This window comes from Erpetoichthys calabaricus, chromosome 5 (genome assembly GCF_900747795.2).
Source record: "Erpetoichthys calabaricus chromosome 5, fErpCal1.3, whole genome shotgun sequence".
NCBI lineage: Eukaryota > Metazoa > Chordata > Cladistia > Polypteriformes > Polypteridae > Erpetoichthys > Erpetoichthys calabaricus.
The window spans coordinates 24,797,850-24,825,408 of NC_041398.2; the positions used below are offsets into that span (position 1 = coordinate 24,797,850).

Sequence of the window (27,559 nt, forward strand, 5' to 3'; positions counted from 1 at the left end):
TTTGAAAAGTCTTTCACACATTCCTTAAACTTAGACAACTTCCTCTATACCACTCAATACATCTAAAAGTTTGTTTTAAAAAATGCCACAGGTTGTATTAGAAGGAGAAAGTGAAAGCCCACTATTCATTTTAAGATGTTCTGCACAGTTTCTTTGCAGCCTTTGTCAATTTTCATAACGTGTTCGACTCAGTTGATTTAGCTATCCTGTGGGACATCCTGAGGGTTCGCGGGATCCGCTCAAGGTTGCTGGATATCATGGCCGACCTATACACTGGTACTGTGAGTGCTGTGCAGAGCAGAGGCAGAACCTCTGTGTTTTTCCGAGTTGATTCTGGGGTTCGTCAGCGGTGTGTTCTTGCTCCTACTCTGTTCAATGCTTGTATGGACTGGGTGTTGAGCAAGGTCATAGGGCCCAGCAGCTGTGGGGCATCTGTTGGTGAAGAAAGTTTCACGGATCCTGACTTTGCTGATGATGCTGTGATCTTCACGGAGTCAGTGAAGGCTCTGATCGGGGCGCTCCAGAGACTGAGTGAGGAGTCTGAGTGCCTGGGCTTGCGAGTGTCCTGAATAAAAACCAAGATCCACGCATTTAATGACCTCTTGGGCACGGCCATCAGCAGTGTGTCTGTCTCCAGAGAGAGTGTCGACCTTGTCGAGAGGTTTACTTACCTTGGCAGTGACATTCATGTCTCTGGTGACTCTTCTAATGAAGTCAGTAGATGGATTGGGAGAGCATGGGGGGTCATGAGGTCGCTGGAAAGGGGTGTGTGGCGCTCCCGAAATCTATGCAAAAGAACGAAGGTCCAAGTCTTTAGAGTCCTGGTGCTTCCTGTCTTGCTATATGGTTGCGAGACATGGACGCTATTCAGTGACCTGAGACAAAGACTAGACTCCTTTGGTACTATGTTTTTCCGGAAAATCCTTGGGTACCGTTGGTTTGACTTTCTGCCAAATGAGCGTTTGCTCATGGAGTCCCAAATGAGGCACATCACCTTCATTGTGAGGGAGCGTCAGTTACGGCACTACGGCTATGTGGTGCATTTCCCCAAGGGCGATCCAGGTCATAGGATCCTCATTGTTGGGGACCCAAGTGGCTGGACCAGGCCAAGGGGTCGCCCACATAACACGTGGCTGTGGCAGATAGAGGGTCATTTCTGGAGGGTGGGACTGAACCGTGTGTCTGCCTGGGGGGTTGCCAACCGGGATCCCGAGTTGTTTCGTCGTGTAGTGGGTATGGCAATGCACTATACCAATGCAAGCTCCCTAACTTGATTTGACTTGACTACACAAACTCAGTTGTTTCATAAAGAGAGACCCTTTTTTTTCTTTTTTGCTCTCTCAAAATCCAAATTGTGATTCAGTTAAAAACTATTTTAGCTTTCATAGTATTTATTTGGTAGAAACATCACAAATTAAAATAAAGGGTAATGGCAAAGCACAGACATAACCAAAAACTCATCTTAGAAGAAATTAAGAGGAAATACTACATGAGTGTATTGTGGTTCAGTGCTGCTGTGGTGGCTTCCCTGGTTTTTATCAATAAACCACAGAGAGGTAAAGATCATAAAGCTTAATTTTAAAGGGCAGATAGCACCACCTAGTGGGTTTGTGTGGATATCCATCGTCAAAAAATGGATACAGAAAATTTGCATAATAAATGGATTCACGGCAATAGTATTGTAAACAATAAAACATATAAATAGATGCCAGTTCGTATTATTTATACAGATTATTTGTTGTCTTGGCACTTACGTAGATTGTACATCGAGTTCTGTCATTTGCCTTGATTCAAAACTCATGATATATAAACTATTCATTAATTTGTGCCTCGGAAAATGTGTGATCAAAAAACAATATAGAAATCAAAAATCAAACTGACTTTCATAAAGCCTGAAGTAATCAATCAAAATTTCGCCAAGCAACCAAATTTCACTCTCATTTGACATCACATCTAAAAAGGAGTCCAACTCATCTATAGCAAAGTTGTACAAGCAAACACAATAAACACTTAATTAAATGATAACACCAAAAGACCATCAGATCTTGGTACTCACTCAAATGGGAAGGATTGTATATCTTTAGCTTCCATAAAAAGATAAGCAGGATTTTATTTAAACCTACCGTCTCCACCAGTCTGATAATGCCTGCATTCAATACAGAGCCGAGCTTAGCCAATAAATGTCTTAGACTCCGAGACTTGGACTTTTATTGCGTGTGTAATGGAGGTTAAACTGCCTTCAGTGTTTTTAAGTTATACTAATTAGATTGTAAGGGTGAAAAGTCATGCACATTTTTTTTGAGTTTTTATTTTAGTGTAAGACTATTCAGATCTGAGAAATAGTTAACACCCTTTATCAACCCAATCCTGTTTTACTGCTTTAATGTCAGGTACTAAAGGCAAATTATTAAACCTGCTGAATGTGTGTTGTACATGAATGTCTGTCTCCATGCATACTTGATCACAATAACCAAGCTAGATAATAAATTTTGTACATGGACCTTCACAGATCCATCTTTTCACTTCACCACAATCAGAATGAAACCAGCCATGTGAACGTAAGTCAGACCCTAGATACACACAGCTCTGTCCTTTGTAATGGCTTGGCTGCTGAACCCAAAAGCTGTAAAAGAGAAGAGAAGAAGCCATTAGTCTTGTGATCAATACGATTATAGAAAGAAGACACTTTTAGGAAGCACAAAGGCTTTCCCTGCCTTTAAAACCACCCAAAACGTACCTTGACATCTTGCTAGCCAGTCTTACGATAGGTGCCAAAACTTTGGAGATCAGCCTAACATAAATCATGTTTATTTTTCGGAGGATAAAATGGTACAGGTTTGGAGATGTTTCTCACAGTACACGTTTCAAATTCGTTGACTTTAACAAAATTGAACTCTAATAATAATAAATAAGTTTAATGTTTGTCACAGAAGGCCCTCTTTACTGACTGATCCTCTAGCAAAAATTTAGCTGACTAACATAACTGCTAAGTAGTGATGAACAATAAAGTAAATCAGCAAATCTTTGCAAAAAAAAAAGGTGAAAGATATGGTGAACCTTGTGCCATTGACCCAAGAGAAAGGCATTTTTTTCCTGTCTGGAAGCATTTTAATGCAATATTTCTGCATGTGTCTGTCATTAAACATTTAAGTGAAGATCTATAGTTAAAAAAATAATCATCTGACTTTACCGTCACAACTACACATTTTCTTGAACCATCAAATATGTGTTGTGTTTGTTCTGGTAAGACGATGCCTATTTTGCCAATTATGTTGAAAGTTTTGGAAATCACAACCTTAAAGACGCTTTGGATATGGAAATGAAACTCAGAGTTCCACTGTTCATCAAGCATGAAGACCCTTGTGCTGATTTTACTAATGAGGTGTTCAATCACTGCTTTACACAGCTGGATAAACACAAACACAGAAGTGTGAATGAGTCTTTAAAGGAGCAAAATTAATTGTTTTCTACACAAGAAACACCTTTGTACTTCCAAAAAAAAAGCCTTTTTAGTGAGTTTTGTATTTAAGTGCAGGTGAAAAGAATTTTAATGTCACTACTACTAAGGCTCTGTGATTAGTACTATCCAGGACTTTGGTTCTGTAACTCAGTCTTAGGGCTGCAGGGTTTGTGTGTCTACCAATTTCTGCTTTTCTTCAGACTCCTAGCTTAATTAAGTAAGCTGTTAGTTCCCAGTTTCTGTGTTTCGAGTAAAATGTAGACATTACAATGCTCAGTTTAGTAAATATTTATTAGAATATGCCAAGTATGTATTTATGTTAAATGGAGATAATTTTGTGTGTATGTATTTGTATGCATTTGTATGTTTTTTGCTTGGTTTATTACAGATTATCATTCAGTGTACTTTGCCTTGGTGTCTGCTCTGCTTGTCTTTAATTCCTATTTTTTAGAGTACAATAAAGGAAGCAAACTACACAGAAAAAGGCTAATTAATAGGAAAACAACAAAAGAGTTACCGTATATACTCATGTACAGTTAGGTCCATAAATATTTGGACAGAGACAACTTTTTTCTAATTTTGGTTCTGTACATTACCACAATGAATTTTAAATGAAACAACTCCGATGCAGTTGAAGTGCAGACTTTCAGCTTTAACTCAGTGGGGTGAACAAAATGCTTGCATAAAAATGTGAGGCAACTAAAGTATTTTTTAACACAATCCCTTCATTTCAGGGGCTCAAAAGTAATTGGACAAATTAAATAACTGGAAATAAAATGTTCATTTCTAATACTTGGTTGAAAACCCTTTGCTGGCAATGACAGCCTGAAGTCTTGAACTCCTGGACATCACCAGATGCTGGGTTTCCTCCTTTTGAATGCTCTGCCGGGCCTTTACTGCAGCAGCTTTCAGTTGCTGTTTGTTTGTGGGCCTTTCTTTCTGATGTTTAATCTTCAACAAGTGAAATGCATGCTCAGTTGGGTTAAGATCAGGTGACTGACTTGGCCATTCAAGAATTTTCCACTTCTTTGCTTTAATAAACTCCTGGGTTGCTTTGGCTGTATGTTTTGGGTCATTGTCCATCTGTATCATGAAATGCCGCCCAATCAATTTGACTGCATTTAGCTGGATTTCAGCAGACAGTATGTCTCTGAACACCTCAGAATTCATTCGGCTGCTTCTGTCCTGTGTCACATCATCAATAAACACTAGTGTCCCAGTGCCACTGGCAGCCATGCACGCCCAAGCCATCACACTGCCTCCACCGTGTTTTACAGATGATGTCGTATGCTTTGGATAATGAGCTGTTCCATGCCTTCTCCATACTTTTTTCTTGCCATCATTCTGGTAGAGGTTGATCTTGGTTTCATCTGTCCAAAGAATGTTTTTCCAGAACTGTGCTGGCTTTTTTAGATGTTCTTTAGTAAAGTCCAATCTAGCCTTTCTATTCTTGAGGCTTATGAGTGGCTTGCACCTTGCAGTGCACCCTCTGTATTTACTTTCATGCAGTCTTCTCTTTATGGTAGACTTGGATATCGATATGCCTACCCCCTGGAGAGTGTTGTTCAGTTGGTTGCCTGTTGTGAAGGGGTTTCTCTTCACCATGGAAATGATTCTGCGATCATCCACCACTGTTGTCTTCTGTGGACGTCCAGGTCTTTTTGCGTTGCTGAGTTCACCAGTGCTTGCTTTCTTTCTCAGGATGTACCAAACTGTAGATTTTGCCACTCGTAATATTGTAGCAATTTCTAGGATGGGTTTTTCTGTTTTCGCAGCTTATGGCTTCTTTCACCTGCATGGAGAGCTCCTTTGACCGTATGTTGTCTGTTCACAGCAAAATCTTCCACATGCAAGCACCACACCTCAAATCAACTCCAGGCCTTTTATCTGCTTAATTGATAATGACATAACAACGGACTTGCCCACACCTGCCCATGAAATAGCCTTTGAGTCAATTGTCCAATTACTTTTGAGCCCCTGAAATGAAGGGATTGTGTTAAAAAAATGCTTTAGTTGCCTCAAATTTTTATGCAATCGTTTTGTTCACCCCACTGAATTAAAGCTGAAAGTCTTGCACTTCAACTGCATCTGAGTTGTTTCATTTAAAATTCATTGTGGTAATGTACAGAACCAAAATTAGAAAAAAGTTGTCTCTGTCCAAATACAGTATTTATGGACCTAACTGTATAAGTTGGGTCTTGAAACCCGAAAACTCGATCATAAAATTAGACCCCGACTTATACACCCGTTCAAAAATACGACACTTAATTTTTTTTTTACATCTTCTTGCCTCCTCCAATCTCGCATCAGTTTCTCAGACACATTGAATTTTGTTGTAGCAGCACAATTACCAATTTCTTTCACCACTTCAATGACTTTTAATTTAAAACCAGCTTCATATTTTCTTCTGATCGAACGCTCCATCGTAGATAAGGGATGCTCTTACGATAAAAGTGTATGAGGGTGTGAGATACAAAAAACACAAAACAGTACAAACATCACTTCGGAATAGTTTGGGTATTACCGTGTGGTCACGTAGGTACAATGCATAGAAAAAAAAGGTAGTGGGACTCCATAGTTACTCGCTCAGGTGGCATGTCATAATCTCTTGGACTAATAGCGTGAGTTTTCCACATTCGACTTATACGATCGACATTATAAAATACCGGAAATTATACGGTAAAATCATCTGCAGGAGAACTTAAACACGAGTATTTATGGTATTGGGGCGGCTCTAGGCTCGTGGCGGCCCTGGGCAGAGAACGAATCGGTGGCCCCTTCGCCCGCCAATGTCATAATGGTATCTTATGCATGGCGGATGACCATGTCTGTTGCGGACACTGCATAGCCGCCTTGTGCTCATGACACAAACGTTTAACTTTTGCCAAAATTTGCCGTATCATTCTGCTCATGGATATCAGCACTTTTTTGTTCTTGATTATGGTCATCAATGCCAGATTCACTTCGTGTATCAGCAGTACTCTGGACGGAGGATTCTCAATCTTTAGGTTTCCCTTGGGTGATAAAGTTCAGGATTGCTCCTTCCTGTGACGCAATGAAAGCCTCCTGAGCCGCCTTTCTCTTTAGTTTCGAATAACCGGATTCGTGTACTCGAAATCTTTTCATTTTGCTTAGAATGGGTATGCGAATGTCTTGTGTCCCTTACCCAACCAGATATTCACTATGACTATTGCGCTAACACTAATACTTTATTAAAACTAGGTGAAACACTAACTTGTAAGACGACTCGCCCACCTGCACTAGCTTCGCTTCTATATGCGCGTGTCTGTGACTTGAAAACCAAGTGGAGGCCCATGATATTCTCATTACGGCAGAACGTTATATTACTACATATAGCTTACTGCTCCGACTCTAGCGACATTAGTAAATACAGCTTACAGATTAACAAGAAACACAATGTTTTTCGGCCACATTGCCGTCAGCTGTGTTGTTATTTTCTCTTTCTGTTTTATATTCAATATATATGGGCGTGGCGGCCCTGTGCAGGTGGTATGTATTTAAACCTATAGCAAAAACTGAAATATTTATAAATCTATATAAATTAAACTGTAAGCCATTTAGATGTCTGTTTATTTGACTGTCTGTTTGTTTGTTCACTACTTTCACTAAATTTTTCATGTGCATTGCTGTTGGTCCCTCTTAAAATATAGACTACACAGTATATTGTATTGGGGAGAGGGGTTATAATGGGGGGGGGTGTCAACCCAAAAATCAGAGCTGATACAGGGACTAAAATTCCCCAGCAGGAGTGCACTTGAGGCTAATGGGAGGACATTGTCATCAGTGCACTCAAAATTTACAAACGGCTGCAAAAGTATGATCTCTTCAAAAACACAAGTACATACAGCAGTTTCTTCTTATCTAATCTAAATAAAAAATTCATTGTCTCACTGGATTACAGTTTAGGTGTAAGAGTACCTCTTTTTGTCTCACTGTGCATTGTGTTTAACCATGTTGAATTTCCCAAAGCCAGTGCACACACACTCCCGCACTGACTATGACTATTTAACCACAGATATGGGGAGAAGGTGCAAACTTCAGGGAACTTTTGAATTTGAACCCCTTTCAGTTGTTGGAATCATATTCAGGATGCTAGATCTATGAGGCAACTGCAATAACCAGAGCATCATGGTGATGCTCTCTTTATCTCAATTAAAAGGATCAGCAGCATCAATTCTAATTTCTGCAGGACTCCGTCTTTGATATTATTTGATTTAGGAAATGTTCCTCTCTGCATAATCTGTCATTCTTAATGAAAACTATTTGGAAACAATTTGCACACTATACTCCAACTCCTAGATGCTAAAAGTTTATTTGGTAGATTCAATGGCTTACTTTATGAAGTTGAGTGAAAGTGTATTTGTTCTGTAATGCATTATTGGCACAAAGACTTCCAGGACATTGAAATGGACAAAGTGGGCACAGATATTGGATGGATGAACTTTAAGGCCATTCCATGAATCAATAATTTCCAGTAGAATTTCTCCTCTTGCTTTTAGTAACAGACAAGAATACACTTTCATGTAATTTTATTTTACCTTATTTTTGTTTCCAGTAATGTGTTGTCCACCCAACGAAATTCACCCTCTGTTACTTGATCATTTAGGCCAATCCAATAGGCCACATGATGTCCTAATGTTGTCACTTTCTCTTCCAAGAATTTCTAAACAATGAATACAAACACATAACTCAATCAGAAACAACAATAATCTGCAATTGTTCTAAATCATTCATCTGCATCGCCTGTTCTCTGTTTTGCATCCACCCTCTTTATTTTGAACCCAACAGCCTGACCCCTCTCTTGTGTATACAGCTTTCTACACACAGATAAGACCAGCTCTCAAAATAACAGCTACAATCTTTCATTTACTCTTTCCTTTCCTTGCCATCAGGAGCTGATGAATTTCCATGCATCCTGCACTGGAAACAACGTGAAGTAGGGTTGCAGCCAGCATCTGTCTATTGGGTCGCTTCTGTTGTTGTTTTTATTTATAGGAACGGTAAGGACAAACATCTGAACACATTCATATCAAATTTGGATCATTGTAAAATGAATTAACAATAGCATCTAAAAACCTAAAGGCTGGAAATTACTAAATGTTAAATTGGAGTTCTGCTGTGTATGCATTTTTTAAAACAGTTTAGACAAAGATACATCTCAAATAAACAATACAACAGTTTCGTCAGATTAAAAACACACAGACACACAACTTCCTTTCCCTACTCACTGCAAACAACTGTACAAAAAATCAATGTGATTCCACCTATGAGTTGTAAATGTGAGTGTCACCATTAGCCTCTATATTTGTAAAGCAAACTGTCTTCTTGTTCTTAATATACACTTCTCTTTACCAAGTCACTGACTAGAAATTTGGCAGACAGGTACTGAACTTCTCACCATAAGTCACATTTTTAATATGTAATTTTGGCCTTGTCTCCCTGGATGTGGTGGAGGCTCAAGAACCATTCTGGCTGAGACAAGTTCAAATCAAAGGAGGTTGGCTTTAGAATGCACAAGTGAGCCCGCCTCGAGGATACCATATGGTACTTTGCTCTCCATACTACATACATAAATCTGCAGGTTAAATTCACTGGATAGCAACTAGGCTTTTTCTAGTACTGTGGGATGTTATGAGGTATGTGGAGAGACTGACGAAGATTTTCAGTTTAGGCAAATTAACATTAAGAGCTGATATGGCAGAAGTGAAAGACACTATGAAGAAAATTAGATGCCAATAGTTGTATTAAAAATTTAATTTCAACTAGAACATGAGGGCACAAATGACAGTTGCTTAACAATAAGAAAAAAATATTTCCACAGTATGTCACAAATATGTGCCTTGAGTTACCATATAGTGCAGTAGATGGTAGTGGACTGGTGTCATGTTTTGGCCAGGATCTGCCCATGGCTTATTTTCTTGGCTTTGTCATAGATTTGTGCAAGTTTTAGTCATAAAGCATGAAAAAATACAAATTTAACTGATGACAGGTTAAATAGATTTAATCAGACAAAGGCACAGATGTACATTGAGCCATGGGGTTATGTTATAACACTTATTTTTTATGTGACAACCTCTGTTCCTTCCTTCACGACCCTTGTACCACCCCTCCAATGGCGATGCATGTGTTGACCAGGTGAGGAGAGAGCTGGGGATCTTTGGCATGGACAAAGTTGCTGGGCCTGATGGAATCAGCCCAAGTGTAAAGGACACATGATGCTTCAGCAGGGCTTGAATCAAAGCGTTTGCGTGACTTTTATTTTGACAAGTTATTGGGTGTCTTTTGTTTGTATAATTAATTGTGCAGTTTTGCCGGGAATAGGAAAGGAAAATGGCGACATATGGGGTTAACAAACAAGCACCTAGCTGAAAAGTGAACAAGGTATTAATTTCTCTGTTATATGTAAAACAAAGGTTACGAATGTTTATGTTAAGTTATTTACATGCTTTTTATTTTGTACTTTTCCTTTTATAGCTCTTACAGTGTGTTTATGAAACAAGGTCACGGAAACAATAATAAACATTCATAAACCATCAGTCTGAGAGTTGACCATCATTCAGCCCGGGGTCGCTACACCAAGGGTGATGAAAATACATGCCCAGCCAGCTTTGCATGGTCTTTCAGTACCTCTTCTCCCTTTCCCATAGTTTGTGAAGATTCCATTGCTGCGGAAAGCATCTTGTATAGTCCAAGTGTCAAGCCAGGGACACTCTAGCACACCCCGAGAACTTTAGACCAGTTGCTTTCACTTTACACATTAAGCGAAGTGAAGAGCACCTGGAAGACCCTTGAGAGTCTGGTTCTGCAAGACTCCAACCTCGGGTTAAAGACCATCTTGACCATCTGTAGTTTGCCCACCAGGCATATATAAGTGTGACAGATGCTTTGATTTATATGCTTCACAGAGCCTACTCCCACCTGGACAAAGCCGGCACACAGTTGGAAACATGGTCTTTGATTTTTTCTGGGCCTTTAACATCACCTTCCTTACACAGACTAAAGAACAAACTAAGGACTATGTATTTTGATTCCCACAAAATATCCTTGATTACCTGACCAATAAACAATAGTTTGTGAGGCTCAAATGGTGTGTTTCAGTCATGGTGGTGTGTAATACTGTGGCACCTCAAAGAACTGTCCTGACTCTACAACAGACTTCCAGTATAATACCAGTTTTTGCTATCTAAAGAAGTTTTAGATGACTCTTCCATTATAGGCTGTTTTGATAACTGAGATGAGTCAGAGTACAGGAGGCTGGTGGAGGACTTTGTCTAATGGTTCAGGAAGAACAACCTGCAGCTCAATATCAACTGGACAAAAGAGTTGGTGGTGGGCTTCTGTCATGTCAAGGAGCCCCTGAGACCAGTCACCATCCAAGGGGAGGAAGTGTGAGTATTAAAAGAGCTATAAGCACCTGGTGATCTGTAATAAGAGCAAAACGGACTGGCCTGACAACACAATGGTGCTGTATAAGAAGGGCTAGAGCAGATGGTACTTTCTGAGGGGACTCAGGTCTTTTAAAATATGCAGCAAGCAACTGAAAATGTTTTATAAGTCCGTTGTTGCCATTGTGTTGGTCTATGCTATGGTCTCCTGGAGAAGTAATTTCAGTTCAGGCGATGCAAAAACACCTGAATAGTGTCACAGGACTGACTTTGGACACTTTGGAGGCTGTTGTGGAAAACAGAAAAGTGGATGCCATCATGAACATCTCTGGTGTTTTTTGGACAACTTTTAGCTACAGACTCATACCTCCATGGTGTAATAAGAATCACCTGTGAGGATCTGTTCTGCCAGCTGCCATTAGGTAGTTCAAAGCTTCTTCCCGATGTCCTGCCCTTAACCTCAGCCAGAAGCTATAAGATGACAGTACTCAAACTACTTAATTTGAAAATGACAACATTATCAGTAAGGTAAGAGATGGTTTTTGGTGTTTGGGGAGACTAAAGATTAGGTAATTTTTATACTACATCCTCAGCCAAATCATCTTTTGCATGTAAAAAAAATAAGGTTATTTTAACCATATATTAGTGTATGCACACCACAAAATTAAATTTTCTAACCAAGATTTATCATGCAGGATCATTTTTAGAAGCAGAGTTAACCACAATGTGGTTTGTTGCTGTTTATGCTATTGCTTTTCTTCAGCTCCAAAAATAGCAAATATTAAATTATGCAAACATTTCTAGCCATCCATCCATCCATCCATTATCCAACCCGCTGAATCCGAACACAGGGTCACGGGGGTCTGCTGGAGCCAATCCCAGCCAACACAGGGAACAAGGCAGGAACCAATCCTTTTTTTTTTTTTATATTTTTATTTTATTAATTTTCATTGTAATCATTCCATACAAACAGATCAATTTATAACCCAACAAAATTGAAGACAAATCAAACCCCACCCCTGAGAAGGAGAGCTTAGCTAAAGGAAAATTGCTTAAGGCTTTTTAATAAGGCAACATTAAACAAAAGGAAAGGGAGAAGTAAATATATATGTAAATAAGAGATGGAGAAGGGAGTTAAATGTGATAATAGTTATTTCTCTTATTCTAAAATAATATTGATTAAATCCTGCCAGGTTTTGAAAAAATTTTGTACAGATCCTCTAACTGAGAATTTGATTTTTTCCAATTTCAAATAATATAAAACATCGGTTTCCCACTGACTTATAAGAGGAGAATTAGGATTCTTCCAATTTAACAAAATAAGTTTGCGTGCCAAAAGTGTAGTGAATGCAATCACAGTTTGCTTGTCTTTCTCCAATTCAAGTCCATCTGGAAGAACACCGAACACAGCTGTTAATGGGTTAGGAGGGATTGTGATACTAAGGCTGTCTGAGAGGCACTTAAAAATTTTTGTCCAAAATGATGTTAGTTTAGTGCAGGCCCAAAACATGTGACCCAGTGAGGCAGGAGCTTGGTTGCAGCGCTCGCAGGTTGGATCCTGCCCTGGAAACATTTTGGACAGTTTTAAGCGAGACAGATGAGCTCGATATATAATTTTTAGTTGAATAATTCTATGCTTTGCGCATATAGAACTCGAGTGAATTCTCTGCTTTGCTACCTTCCACTCCTTTTCTGATATATTAATTAAGAGATCTTCTTCCCAATGTCCTCTTGGATCTTTGAAAGGTAGGGACTCTAATAAGATTTTATATATTGCGTAAATAGTGTTTAATTCCTCGAAATTGAGCAGTATTTTTTCCAGCATTGTGGAGGGTGCGATGTGGGGGAAATCGGGCAATTTCTGTTTAACAAAATTTCTAATTTGAAGATAGTAAAAGAAATGTGTAGCTGGGAGGTTGAATTTTGAACGTAATTGTTCAAAAGATGTAAATATGTTGTCTATATAAAGATCTCTGAGCATTTTAATCCCAAAACTTTTCCAGGTATTAAAAACTGGATATACTTGCGAAGGTTGAAAGAGGTGGTTCTCTTGCAGAGGTGTCACAGATAAAAGATTTTCCCTCTTAAAATGCTTTCTAATTTGGTTCCATATTCTGAGTGAGTAAAGGACAATTGGGTTATTAGTATATTTGCGATAACTTGCATTTATTGGAGAGCAGAGCAGGGAATATAAAGAAGTACTACAGGATTTTTTCTATTGCGGACCAAGCCTGTGTATGTTCATTTATTTGTGTCCAGGTTTATATGGCTTGTATGTTTGCTGCCCAGTAATAAAACTGAAAATTAGGTAAAGCCATGCCACTTTCTGCCTGAGGTCATTGTAGGGTCACTCTTCGGATACATGGGTGTTTTGAGATCCAAATGAATGAGGTTATTGTTGAATCTAACTGTTTAAAAAATGATTTATTGATATATATTGGAATGTTTTGAAATAAAAAGAGAAGTTTAGGAAGGATATTCATCTTAACAATATTAATTCTTCCGGCTAGAGTGAGATGACGGGTTGATCATCTATGCAAGTCTTGCTTAATTTTTTCCATACAGACGCCAAAATTTTGTTGATAAAGAGCTTTATGTTTACTTGTGATATTTACCCCTAGGTATTTAAACTGATCTGCTATGGTAAAAGGTAAGGTGTCTAATCTAATATTATATGCTTGTGAATTCATTGGAAAGAGTATACTTTTATTCAGATTAATTCTAAGACCAGATATCTTTTGAAATTCTGTTAGTGCTGTTAAAACAGCAGGGACAGTGTTTTCTGGGTCTGATATATATAAGACCATATCATCTGCATATAGAGAAATTTTCTATTCCAGTCCTTCTCTGATAATCCCCTTTATCTGATAAGAATTTCGGCAGTGAACCGCCAGTGGTTCAATAGCGATTGCAAACAACAGTGGCGACAAGGGACATCCTTGCCTGGTACCATGTTCTAGTTTAAAGTAGTCTGAGCAAATGTTATTAATACAAACTGAAGCTTCTGGATTGGTACAAATATTCGGGCCAAACCCAAATTTCTCCAATGCAGTGAAAAGGTAGTTCCATTCAATCATATCAAATGCTTTTTCTGCGTCTAATGATAGTAATATCTCTGGGGTGTTTGATTTTGCTGGTGAATATATAACATTAAACAAGCGTCGGAGATTTGAAGATAGGTGTCGGCCTTTAATAAATCCAGTTTGATCCTGTGATATTACCGAGGGCAGCACTTTCTCCATCCTTCTAGCTAGGATTTTTGACAGTATCTTAACATCATTATTCAGGAGTGAAATTGGTCTGTATGATGCACATTGTAACAAGTCCTTATTTTGTTTAGGAAAGACGGTGATTAATGCTTGTCGAAATGTTTGAGGTAGTATTTGGTTGTCTCTAGCTTCTGTAAATGTTGCCAATAAGAGGGGAGCTAGCTGAGTGGAGAATTTCTTATAAAATTCTACGGGGTAACCGTCAGGGCCTGATGATTTCCCGCTTTGTAGTGACTTTATAGCGTCTAGTAATTCTGTTAGCGTTAGAGGTTTATCCAGTTCCTCAGCACTTAAAGCATCTATTTGTGGTATCTGTGATGTATCCAGAAATGCATTAGATTGTGTGTTGTCTTCTTTGGGCTCAGTAGAATATAAAGACTTATAATAATCTCTAAATGTGTGCATTATATTTTTATGGTCAATAATTTCTTCTCCATTCTTGTTGGTGATTACTGGTATTGCATTGTGAACTTCTTGTTTGTTAATTTGTTGAGCTAAAAGCTTATTAGCTTTTTCTCCGTGTTCATAGTAATGCTGTCTAGACTTATAAATAAGTTGTTCAGTTTCTTTAGTTGTTAAGATGTTAAGTTCTGTATGCAGGGCCTGCCTTTTCCTGTGGAGAACTTCACTTGGACGCCTGGCTTGTTCTTCATCTATTCTAGTAATTTCGCTTCTTAGCTCTGACACTTTCTTGGTTTCTAATTTATTTCTGTGGGAAAGATATGAAATAATCTGGCCTCTTAAGAAGGCCTTTAGAGTTTCCCAGAGTGCTCCTGCAGAAACCTCTGTGGACGTGTTTGTCTCTAGGAAGAAACTGATTTGTTTGGATATAAATTCTGTGCAGTTCTCGTCTGCCAATAAAAGAGGGTTAAGACGCCATCTACGAGGTGAGTGTGAGGGGCTTAATGATTTTAGCTCCAAGACTAGAGGGGCATGGTCAGAGATAACAATTGTGTCATATTTGCATGATTTAACTGTAGGCAAGAAATTATTATCTATAAAAAAATAATCAATTCTTGAGTAGCTATAATGCACTGGTGAGTAGAATGAATATGTTTTTGAGTTTGGGTTAAGAAACCTCCAGGGGTCTTATAAGTTGTGATCATTTAAAAACTGTGTAATTATCTTTGCAGTATTAGATGTCGTCTCCCCTGTCACAGGAGTCCTATCTAAGAGTGGATTTAAAACACAATTAAAGTCCCCAGCCATTATAATTTTATGAGTGTTCACATTGGGAATGGATGCAAATAGATTTTGCATGAATTCCTTATCATCAACATTGGGTGCATAAACATTTATCAAAATCATTTTACTGTTATATACGTTGCCCATGACCATCACATATCTCCCTTCAGGGTCCGATACTACATCTGATGCTACAAATGGAACTGTTCTGTGTATGAGAATTCCCACCCCTCTAGTTTTCTTTATAAAGCTAGAATGGAACGTTTCTCCAGTCCAGTCTTTTTGTAGTCTGAACTGATCCTTGGTTAGTAAGTGGGTCTCCTGTAAAAATACTATTTTAGCGTTTAAGCCTGTTAGGTGAGAGCATACTTTCTTTCTCTTTAATTTGTGATTCAGGCAGGAACCAATCCTGGGCAGGGTGCCAACCCACCGCAGTTTCTAGCCATCCTTACGAGTTAATTCTGTATAATTTATTTTACATTGAAGCATTAAAGCAGCGTTAGGTGCAAAGCAAAAAACAACAACAAAGGATAGCATTCCAGCTCTTTGCAGGAAATATTCACACACATATAAACACAACCATGAAGTGTCCACAGAACATCCTTTGGTCACATAAACTTGCAAATCAGCATTTTTTCTCATTTCAAATTTAAATATACTGTCATGTGTACAAGTACAATAGAATTCATGCAGTACTTACGTGTCTACCACAGGATAGTGAAATAGTCAAATATGAACAACAAACAATGCAACAGTATATACTGATCAGCCACAGCATTTAAACTACCTGCTTAATATTGTGTGGGTTCCCCTTGTGCTGCCAAAATACCTCTGACACATTGAAAAGACCTCTGAAGTTGCCTTGTGGTATCTGGTACCAATATTTTAACAGCAGATCCTTTAACTCCTCTAACTTGCAAGGTTGTTCCTCCATGAATCAAAATTATTTGTCCAACACGTCCCACAGATGCTCGATTGGATTGAGATCTGGGGAATTTGGACTCCAAGTCCACACCTTGAACTCTTTGTCACGTTCCTCAAACTATTCTTGAACAATTTTAACAGTGTGGCAGGGCACATTATCCTGATTAAAGAGGCTGCTGCCATCAGGGAATACTGTTGCCATGAAGGGGTGTATGTTGTCTGCAACAATCTTTAGGTAAGTAGGGAAGTGGTACATGTCAAAGGAACATCCACATGAATGCCAGGACTCAAGGATTTCCAGTAGTATATTGCGTAGAGCATCACGCTGTCTCTGCTGGCTTGTCTCCTTCCCATAATGCATCCTTCTACCATATCTTCCCCAGGTAAACAATGCACACAATTCCGGCCATCTACATGATCTCAAAGAAAATGTGCTTTTTCAGACCAGGCCACCTTCTTCCATTGCTCCAAGGTCCAGCTCTGTCACTCACTGGTCCATTGTAGGTGCTTTCAGCAGTGGACAAGGCCAGCATAGGCACTCTGACCGGTCAGTAGCTATGGAGGCCCATACACAGCAAGCTGCAAGGCAAAGTGTGTTCTGACACATTTCTATCATTGCCAGCATTAGGTTTTTCTGCAGTTTGTGCTATAGTAGCGCTTCTTTGAGATATGACCAGACAGGCCAGCCTTTGCTCTCCATGCACTTCAGTGAGCCTTGCACACCCATGACCCTGTTGCTGGTTCAATGATGGTCCTTCCTTAGAACACTTTTGATAGATTAACCACTGAATACCAGGAACACCCATCAAGGCCTGCCATTTTGGAGAAGCTCTAACCCAGTGGTCAAGCCATCACAATTTAGCCATAGTCAAAGTCAGTCAGATCCTTATGCTTGCCAGTTTCTCCTGCTTCCATCACATCACCTTTAAGAACAGACTATTCACTTGATGCCTAATCTATCCCACCCCTTGACAAGCGCCATTGTAATGAGATAATCAATGTTATGCACTTCACATGTCAGTGGTTTTAATGTTGTGATTGATTAGTGTACAGTAAATGTAACATTAGATGATACAAGAAACACTCTATTATCAGTCTGACGGGGTATAGCCTGGCAATTATAATAGTCCCTCCAACTAGTGGTATGAATGCTAATGGTCTTATACTGTTTGCCAGAAAGGAGGAGAAAGAAAAGTGACTACATTAGATTGCTGAGGTTTTTAATAATACTATTTGTCTTTTGTAAGCAGAAGGAATTATACTTGGCCTGAACAAATGGGAGGTGGGTGTTAGTGATATTCTGGGCCATCTCCATCATGCACTTTAGCAAACTGTGGCCCTGGGATGTTTTCTACCATGATGTGAAATATCAAGTGAGTATGGTCCCAACTATGCATATGTAAACCACAGATGGACACGTTCAGGCTTTCTTCATATGTCTAAGGAAGAAAGGTGTTGGTAAGCCTTCTTTATGATAGCTGAAATGTGTCCACTTCAGGTCACCAGTGATAGTGACTTCTAGAAATATAGAAATAGTTATGTTTTCTAGAGTATCTCCTCATGTACTGGGCTGAAGTACATAAGGGGTATATTGAACGATGTACCTGTATTTATTTCTTAAATGTTGTAGATCATTTTCTCTTTTCCAAAGTGCCCAAAAATGAAGGGCTTACCTGCTCCTCTTCACTCTCTATAATCACCAGCTGACTTCCTATTGATACGCAGTAATCTCGACTGGAGTACCAATCACGAATTCTGCTTGTGAATAAGTAGCACCTATCGTTGAATAGATGCCATTTTTCTGGACAAACATAACAGGTCCTTTCTGTATAAAGACAGAAAGAAACAGATACAGAAGAAGAATTACTTGCAGGCCTTAATATCTGTGCCACCATCAGTCAACTTCTGACTGAATACATACTCCTCTATATCCATTGGGAAAAAATAACTAGGAGGTTATATTAAGATGTTTTTCAGGTTGATTTGAAAGGGAAACCAATATGACAAACATCTGAACATTCATTTATTTTTTGAACATAGAAATTGTATACATTACTGCACACACCCAAAACTGTTCATACCAGGTCACTTTAAAAACACAAACAAACTAGAGCTGCGCCAATTTGGGATGTGGCGAGAATTAAGTGTTCAGAGAACACCCATGTGAGCTCAGGGAGGGCAGTGAAACTCTCTACTGGGTAAAAACAAACATATCCAAACACTGGTCTAATAATAATAATAATAGTGAATTAAGTGGAAGCTGTGCCAAGTCACACTCTAGTCAGATCTTTTATTTAGATCAGAGTTTATGGTTTCTTCTAAAAACCAGCAGCACATTAAACGAGTTCTATTTGGGAAGGGCATCACACTATCAGACCTGCAGTTTCTGGATCTTGTCACCTTTAGGATGTCATATTACATAACTAGTAATTGCAGGGGGATGACAAGTTGTACATGACAAAGTATACAGTATATATGAAGCTACAACAGAATAAATTATTAAACATAAGGAAAAGGATTGAATGTAACTCAAGGATTAACTAAATGTAAGTTAAAGCTTAAGCATGTGAGGTCGAGAAGCTACCAACATAATTTTCTAAGGTTACAATGAGGTAAATGAGTGACAAACACCACTTCAGAAAGTAGGGATAAACTGATGGCAAAGCCCACACACCTCTCCTATGAAGTGGTCCTAAGATCAATAGGAAAATCAGCTAGACACTCCTCTTAACAAAGCAGTGTTCAGAATAACAGAGGTCAGAAATTACTGGTGGCATTAGTTGAATGGAAGAGGTAGTGAAGTTCTGCATATTAAGAATCAGATAACGTGATGTATTAGATGAGGTGATGTAATCAGAAAAAGTATAAAAGCAGATGAATTGTTTAATTCAGGGCTCACTCAATGGACTGAGTCAATTGTGCATAACTCTGTGCAGATAAGGAATTGTTCTGCATTCTCATTTGGATTTCGTAATTGCCTTCTTTGAAGACAGAGAAAGTTTTTTTCTGTGACAGTATCAGCTCTTGCAAACACATGAACCCATCCCTACAACTTAAAACAAAATCAGCTCTGTTTAATTTTTCTGAGGTTAGTCACAGACTTGTCTGAATGAGTCTCTGGGAATGTCACACTACATGATTAGTGAACACAGGAGCACACTGTGACTTTCCATGCTAATTAAGCTTATGTAAATGAAGACTAAGACTGAGAATCTCTATGAAAGGCATGTAAAGACATGGGGCTAATAAAGGAGTGCTTTAAATGAGTATAGCGCAGATTTAACAATGCCTGGCTAGATCCAGCTTTACAGCAGTGAGTTGATTCATTAATACTAGATGGTAATTTGGTAATTAGTAAGGAGTAGCAAGAAAGAAATTGATTTAGCTTCAGCTGACTTACCCTGAGTAGATGGATTAAAAATAGGACAGTGTTTGTCTCTAGCTGAATAGAGTGAATAATATTTCCAAGTCAGATCTGAATAAAGGTCCGATATTTTTTCAATGCTCTTTTTTAGTCTGAGCCCATCCTTGAATAAGACACTGCAATCACTGTTCAGACCGCTAAATGATGTTGTTAGTTGAGTATACTCTTGAATGATGGCAGTGACATTATCAGAAGGTGTGTCATTCCTCTCTTTTTCTTTCATGCCACCAAGGTCTGTGGTTAAAAAAAAATACAGACAAGAACATGAGTTGAATCAGCTAAGAGTGTGGGAGAAGTTATCCTCATAGAGAATTCCTTGCTTAATCTTAAACATGCTATAATATGAATACCATCACTTGGTAACTTAACATAAAATTTTCAAAACTGCTTAACTCAGTCCAGGTTTGTGGGTCGGGATTGAAAGTCTTTTACACAATAAGCAGCCCTGAACAGGGTGCCAGTCCATCACAAGGCACACTTTCACACATTCCCATACTCCCTTTCATACAAAGACAATTTGGAATCAAGAATAAACCTAAGAACACCATTTTTGGCGATGTAGAAGGAAAATGTGGGTGCTTAGAGGAAAACCTATAAAAACACTGGCAGCACGTATTATAGCATCGGCACCAGCACCCCAGTGGATGGATTCTTTACTCTTTACGTGGCTCTTTGAGGTGGCTTTCTATCCTTTAATGGACTGCTCACCTTTGGCTGCACTTGTTTGTAAAGCATGCAATTTTGCAGGTTGGCTGTTTACATAGGCGCCCCTGCCACTGGTGATGTAATGCCATCTCATACTTGGGTGACTCATCCATGGCTGATGTAACTTGTCTGTACCATTTGTGGCACCCGGCTGGGTAGCCGGGACGCCCAGGAATACCGGAGGAGGGCTTGTGCCTCCTCAAGGCCACAAGGGGGCGACCTGGTTCCTTTGGTGGCCACGGGTACGAAGCTGGGAAGCTCAACCCTATAGGGGCCCGTGATCACCTCCAGGGGGCACCCCCATGCCTGGAGAGCCCTGGATATCAGCACTTTCGCCACACCCAGAAGTGCTGGGGGGAAGAGAAGTGGGGACACCCGGAATACTTCCGGGTACGCAGCTGGCACTTCCGCCACACTGGGGAGTGCCAGTAGAAGATTGCCGGGCAGCACCTGGAGCACATCTGGGTGCATTTAAAAGGGGCCGCCTCCCTTCATGGTAGGGCTAGAGTCAGGTGGAAGAGGACAAGGTCTGAGGAGAGAGAGAAGGAGCCGGTCTGAAGAAAGGCATACTGTGGTTTTGGCCTGGTCTGGGGTGATTGGTGCTGTGGCACTGGGGTTTGTGCAACTTAAATAATTGTAAATATTGTAAATAAACGTGTGTTGGGTGCAAACACGATGTCCCTCTGTCTGTGTCTGGGGCTCGTTCCACACATTACAATATAAATATATGGATAATGGACAATGACCTTGAAGAGAATTTGAATAGCCTATTAAATTTTAAGTTTTTTTTCATGTTGCTACACAGATTGAAGGTATTTTTAATTGAATTTCTCATGAAAATTTGACCAACATGTTTAATCCGCATCTGTATAAACTGGTTATGACCACATACTGTACAACAGTAATATACCCAATTACAGACTACCTATCAGTGCCACAGTTCAGTACTCTCTATATTGATATCTTGTCTTTTTAAAGTTCCTCAAAGTGTTGGTCAATTATATGTTCGTATTTCATGCTTTTAAATTACAGTATGTTACTGTATTGTAGCATTTTTTTGTTTATAATAAACTGCAGTGTGATAATGGATTCTGCGAATGACATTTGTGACAGATGGGTGGACATATATAGTCACTCACGCAACCCTCTGGAGTGACTCATGGTAGCAGAACAAAGGAAATATGGAAGGAAGATTGAGGGCAACCACTAACCATACATCTATTTCCTTATCTAGAATGGAGGAGAAGTCACATGAAGACATGAAGATCTGAAGTCACTTCCTGCCATGCACTCTAAGCCCTACCCTGCTTTGCTGGTTTTATATATAACTAGCAGCCAGCAACAACAAAGCTCCTGTCAAAGTAATTGAGCCTGGCATGATGGCATTCATTTTTTTATTAATGCGCTAAAGATATTCAGGACATTAAATGTGGCTTCCCCATTTATTTGCTTTGACTCATTTTATTATATATATTATTTGAGTATATATTGTCAATCATGTGAGCAGGACAGCTTAAGAGCTCTGGTGATTATAATTCCCCACCGCTCCAGGGGTAGGCTCTGTATCCTAATGCCTTTTCTCTTCCTTCCTTTGCAGACCAGACGATTGATGGCTATAATACCACTGATGTCACTTCTGGTGTCCATCCACATGGACCTGCCTCTTCCTGCCAGAAGGACTTAAGACCAGAAGATTCTCCATATTCACTTCAGTTCAACTGAGAACTCATCCCTGGAAATAAATACAATGAATGGACAGTGGAATACTGCCACCCAGAACCATGTGTTCCCTTAGTGCACTGGATGGTAATGCTGCCATTTGTACACCTGCAGAGATTCATGTGAATTGTAGTATTGATGGATAACCTTATGGGGGTCCTTGGGCACCACTGGAGGAAGGCTCCCCACCATGTAGAGCATCTGCCTGACCTTGAAGCGCTTCACAGATACAACCCTGTCATGTTACAAGTACTCCTGGGTCCAGTTTTTAAAAGGCAGGAATGGAGGAGGACAACACTTGCCTGGAGAGGAGGAAGGAATAGAAGAAGTACAGCATTCTGGTTTATGATTGTTGTGTCTGCAAAAACTTTATGTGGTGTTTTCACATATGAAGAAGGTTCTGTGTCAAATAAAAATGTATTTTAAGTAGAACTTATATCTGTGTCAATTGTGTTTGGGGTTTGAGGTGCAAGACACCCTCTAAAGTCTGCACCCACACTTTATATAAGAGAAGCATTTATTGATTCTGAAGATGCTTACAGAATACTGACAAAATGATGAAAATGGACACAACCAAAGAACACAGGAACACCAGCAACAGCTTGAGCAGACAAGCTTTGTGATTCACAGTGTTAGGCGATGGTGCCACAGCTGGAAAAGAAAAAAAGAGGGTGAGGTCAGCCTAGGAACTGATGTGAGCCTACTCACTCCCCTCCTCTCTGCTTAGAGTTTGTCATTTACAATTTGTTAGATTTACAGTTTTGAAGTAGGGAATGAAACAAAACATTGGCAGTATCTGAACTGATTAGCTTTCTAGATTGTATAATTAAAAAAAAACTTTCTTGTCATCATTTTTTCTACAACCAATTTTTGAAGGTGCAGATACCAGTAATGATGAAACGCTTCCTGTTCTGTATAGAGAGCAGTATTGTGTTAGAAATTATTAAAATTACTGTAGAAAAAAATCTTTAAATATCCTTTCAAAACTAAGAAACTAAGGCAAGAGAAAAAGAATTTTTGTAAGCAAAGAGTGAACAGATATGTCCTCAGCCTTTACACAACACTAAAAACAATCCTAATGGCTGCATTATCTGCACATTATAATAATTTGGTATTTCCTTGGCAGTAGTATTTATAAGCAAAGTTCCACACGCGCTGTCCGTCATGGTCAGAGATTTCAACAGAAATTGTAACTCAACATTGAATACAACTTTCAGAAATGTTATTTATTTTAAGTAATTTGAACTACCACTAGTCACAGACCCTCCACAGCCAATAGCTAACAAAGTACACCCATCAATGCTGTTTTTAGATTTTTGAGTTGGACTCTGCTGTCTATGAAAATATGAAAAGTTTATCTGAGCTCAGTACTTAACTACATGACATTATTAAGTTCTCTTAAAAAGCATGTGTTTAATATAGTCTTCTAACACATTTAATGATAATAAATTAACACTGTTATTTTTTAATATGCCGCAATGATGCAAAGCAATAATAAACAAAAATATGGCCATTGTCTCTTTGATTTAATAACTAGAACAATTCAAAATGCTCTGACTTTCATATCAGTTAACTAAGTCCCTGACCTGAACGTTACGCCACGTGTATATCTTCCAACCTGTTGTATATTAGATGCTGACATTGTGCTTGTAAATTTTGAACTTCCACTGGCGCAGTGGGTAGCACTGCTGCCTTGCAGTTAGGAGACTTGGGTTCGCGTCCCAGGTCCTCCCTGTGTGGAGTTTGCATGTTCTCCCTGTGTCTGTGTGGGTTTCCTCCGGGTGCTCCGGTTTCCTCCCACAGTCCAAAGACATGCAGGTTAGGTGCATTGGCGGTCCTAAATTGTCCCTGGTGTGGGTGCGCGCCCTGTGGTGGGCTGGTGCCCTGCCCTGGGTTTATTTCCTGCTTTGTGCCCTGTATTGGCTGGGATTGGCTCCAGCAGACCCCCGTGACACTGTAGTTAGGATATAGCGAGTTGGATAATGGATGGATGGACTTCACCACTGCAGTTTCTGCTCCTTAAAAAATAACAATTTCTGTTAATAGAAATGTTCTGAGCATTCTTGGCCGACATGGTATTTTAATTGGTAGTGGTGTAATGGTTAAAGCTTTGGACTTCAAACCCTGAGGTTGTGTGCTCAAATCCCACTACTGAGACTGTGTGACCACGAGCGAGTCACTTGACCTGCCTGTTTTTTGGAAAACCAAAAAGAAATGTAACCAATTGTATCATAAATTTTGTAAGTCACCTTGGATAAGGGTGTCAGCCAGATGTGTAAATGCAAAAAAATATATACTAATTAGTCCGAGTAAACAGGCAGCTGAGATGACTTTGCGTTGGTTCCTTGTTCTGAGGAAGTCCAAATAAATTGCTAAATTTCTTACACCTTGCTGTCCCTTATTTTTTCAGCCCACTTCTACAGAAGCTTATTTCCACCACTCATATTTCAGTTTTCTTAAAACATTTTACTGGTCTCTACTTTTTTCTGTGGTTCACTTTTTTTGGGACTTCACTTAGTCACAAAGTTAAACACATCAAACACAGGACAGCACAGTGGCAAAGTGGTAGCTCTGCTGATTTGCAGTAAGGAGACCAGGGTTCTTGTCCTGGATCCTCCCTGTATGGAGTTTGCATGTTCTCCCCGTGTCTGCGTGGGTCTCCTCCCATAATCCCAAGTCATCCAGGTTAAGTGAATTGGTGCCGCCAAATTGGCCCTAGCTGTGGCGTCTGTATGTGTTTGCCTCGTAAAGAACTGCCACCCTGCCTGGGGTTTGTTCCTGCCTTGAGGTATATGCTGGCTGGGATGGGCTCTAGCTAACGTGATGACATGACACAACACAACACTTAAACAGTTAAATGAAGGCACTTGGAGATGGTCCAGGGGTTAGCTGTAGTATCATATGTCCAGAGAAGTTCTGTAAAGGTGCAGTGTGGTCCACTCATTCTGGCCAGGGTTTCTCTTAATGCTTCTGGGAAAGGCATTGGTTATGTGTGACCCTGAGTAGGATAAACAAGCCCAGAAAATGACCTGGCTGCACATTTTTTAAAGGAATATCTACTTGATACTTTAGAATTTTTACAAAAAAGAGATCTGGCTGGTATTGCTTAAAATAAGAGAAACAATAGAACATTTTCTGGATAGCATATGAGAAATTTGTAACTGAAGAAGAAATATAACACAATCAGAAAATATAAAGTCTCCTATGTTTAGGTCTATGATGGCCAGTTTATCATACAATACGGCATTCTGCTGATTTTTAAAATTAATTTCACAGTCAGTGTCCCTGGTGAATAAACAACAAGCAATCCATAGCATATGACCAGTGCCACCCCACACTCACCCTTGGCGTGTCCTGTTGGTTTTCTGCCATGATAATTTCCTGGTTTGGTGTAGAGGATTTCTGTGGACTTTTCTTGAGAGTTGTAAAGGCTTTCCATCTCAGTTGCTGGCTTCGTAGAAAAACAAAGAGAAAAAAAGAGGAAGCCAAGATTTACAAAACTTTAATTGCGTAAGGAAATCAGTTGTGTCAGGGAAGCTGTGGTTTCATCACTAAGACAGTGCAGCAAAGAAAAGAAGAAATCATTAAGCAAGTGAGGGCTGAGAAGAACCAATTCAAGTCAGTTTGTTTTTGTATAGCGTTCTTCACTGAGTGCAAGCTCAGAGCCACGTTACGAGTTCTCTGGTAAATACTAACAGATTACTTACAGGACATGGACAAATTTGTTTTACTTCTCCAGGAAAAAAGAAGAACCCAATATTGTCTCTAAAATAACTTGAAACTGACAAAAGTAATTGCCACCCATTATTGTGTATTCCATATTCAATAGAATATTTCAAATAATAACACAAATCACCCACAGAAATTCACCTTTTCTTGCTTGATCTGTCAAACCAAGTCCACCTTCATTGTGTCCCACATTGATTTATTAAGAAGTTCTAGATATAAAACAAATCTTGTGTCAGTGCTGTCTTTACCTGAAACTGCTCAGGCAGCAGTCATACCAGGATGGATGGAGAACTGGGATGTCCCTTCTACTTACTCAGATGTTATGCCTCCATCATTTATCTTAGGCATCAATGGTTTGGTGTTATTGACTGTGTTTAAAACCCACCATGCATACTTGCTCTTTTTCACCTTCTAAGATCACCAGGTGCCCTCCCATGAATGTGCACTTATCATGACTTGAGGTCCAGTCTAACTTTTAGGTACAGGAAAAGGTAAAACTTAGACTTGAACAACATCCACCTCTCAGGTCCAACAAAACAAGTCTCTCTTAATGCAATTTATAAAAAAAATAACAGAAACCTTAGAGTTTGGTGAAAAATTCACTGGTGTTTTAGTGCTGCTTGGTTATAAAAATACGAATTCTTCCATAAAAATGAATCTCTGATACACAGTCAGCCATATTAGCACTAGTTCAGTTTCAATTTATATACAGGTTTGTGAAACTAAAATAGAAAACAAAAAACAAAACTTTAAAACAATTTGGGGTGAGGGTGTTTAAATATATTTTTGGAAGCACCAGAAAGTGTTGCCAAACTAGGAAGTGCTGCCGGAAGACCATTACAGAGCACCTGGAGCACATCCGGGGTGTGATAAAAGGGGCCGCCTCACTCCACTCAAGAGGCCGGAGTCGGGTAGAAGAGGACGGAGCATGAGAGAGAGGAGTGGAGGCGGCTGAAGGAAGGAAAAGAACTGAGTATAGTGTGGTGATTTGTGCACTGTGTTGGTGTTGTGTGTTGCACAATTTAGTGTGCATGTTTTGAATATTTGGCGTCCGTGTCTGTCTGTGCCGAGGCTGATCTTTTTTTAATACAATAAAACAGGTCTAACACCACAAAACTAATTTACTTATGGTATTAAAACAAAGGCAATTTTAAGGCACAAATGTTATATTTTTAATATATTAGTGTGTGTAATTAAAGATTATTCTCTAATGTTTAAAAGAAAGATGAAATATCCATCCATCCATTTTCTGAACCTGCTTTACCTTGAGATGTAATATCAAAAATCCAATGTATTTTAAAAAGAATTTAATCTGACAAGACAAAATAAAATGTGAAGTGGATGGTCACTGACTATTGGCATCATTTGTAACCACTCACATGTATGTTAAGAACAGATAGATAGATAGATAGATAGATAGATAGATAGATAGATAGATAGATAGATAGATAGATAGATAGATAGATAGATAGATAGATAGATAGATAGATAGATAGATAGATACTTTATTAATCCCAGGGGGAAATTCACATATTCCAGCAGCAAAAAATATTAAATTAAAAAGTAATAAAAAATGCAGGTAAAAAACAGACAATAACTTGAATAATGTTCAACGTTTACCCCCTCTGGTGGAATTGAAGAGTCGCATAGTTTGGGGGAGGAATGATCTTCTCAGTCTGTCAGTGGAGCAGGACAGTGACAGCAGTCTGTCGCTGAAACTGCTCCTCTGTCTGGAGAT

At 39.2% G+C, this 27,559-nt stretch overlaps 1 protein-coding gene across 3 annotated transcripts; it reads right to left on the reverse strand.

The window, feature by feature from the left end:
• Positions 1-1,430: 1,430 nt before the first annotated feature.
• Positions 1,431-25,584, reverse strand: LOC114643579 (CD209 antigen-like). Of its 3 annotated transcripts, XM_028792143.2 has the most exons (6): positions 25,435-25,573; positions 22,633-22,743; positions 19,645-19,902; positions 17,918-18,069; positions 8,020-8,144; positions 1,432-2,623 (listed from the first exon to the last, which is right to left on the reverse strand). In XM_028792143.2, the coding sequence occupies exons 1-6, from the start codon at positions 25,529-25,531 to the stop codon at positions 2,476-2,478; spliced, it is 891 nt and encodes a 296-aa protein (XP_028647976.1). In that variant the 5' UTR covers positions 25,532-25,573; the 3' UTR covers positions 1,432-2,475. The 3 variants fall into 3 exon arrangements, with proteins under 3 accessions (XP_051783562.1, XP_028647977.1, XP_028647976.1); XM_051927602.1 differs by lacking the exon at positions 8,020-8,144 and having other exon boundaries at positions 1,431-2,623; positions 25,435-25,584; XM_028792144.2 differs by lacking the exon at positions 22,633-22,743 and having other exon boundaries at positions 1,431-2,623; positions 25,435-25,567.
• Positions 25,585-27,559: the final 1,975 nt, after the last annotated feature.

Excerpts from the sequence above, each read along its gene's own strand:
- LOC114643579 (XM_028792143.2), bottom strand. The coding sequence starts at position 25,531 with ATGGAAAGCCTTTACAACTCTCAAGAAAAGTCCACAGAAATCCTCTAC. Across the intron at positions 19,903-22,632 it reads CATCATTTTGTCAGTATTCT|ACCTTGGTGGCATGAAAGAA; the intron begins GTAAGCATCTTC and ends TTTTAACCACAG. Across the intron at positions 8,145-17,917 it reads TAGAGAGTGAAGAGGAGCAG|AAATTCTTGGAAGAGAAAGT; the intron begins GTAAGCCCTTCA and ends TTCATTGTTTAG.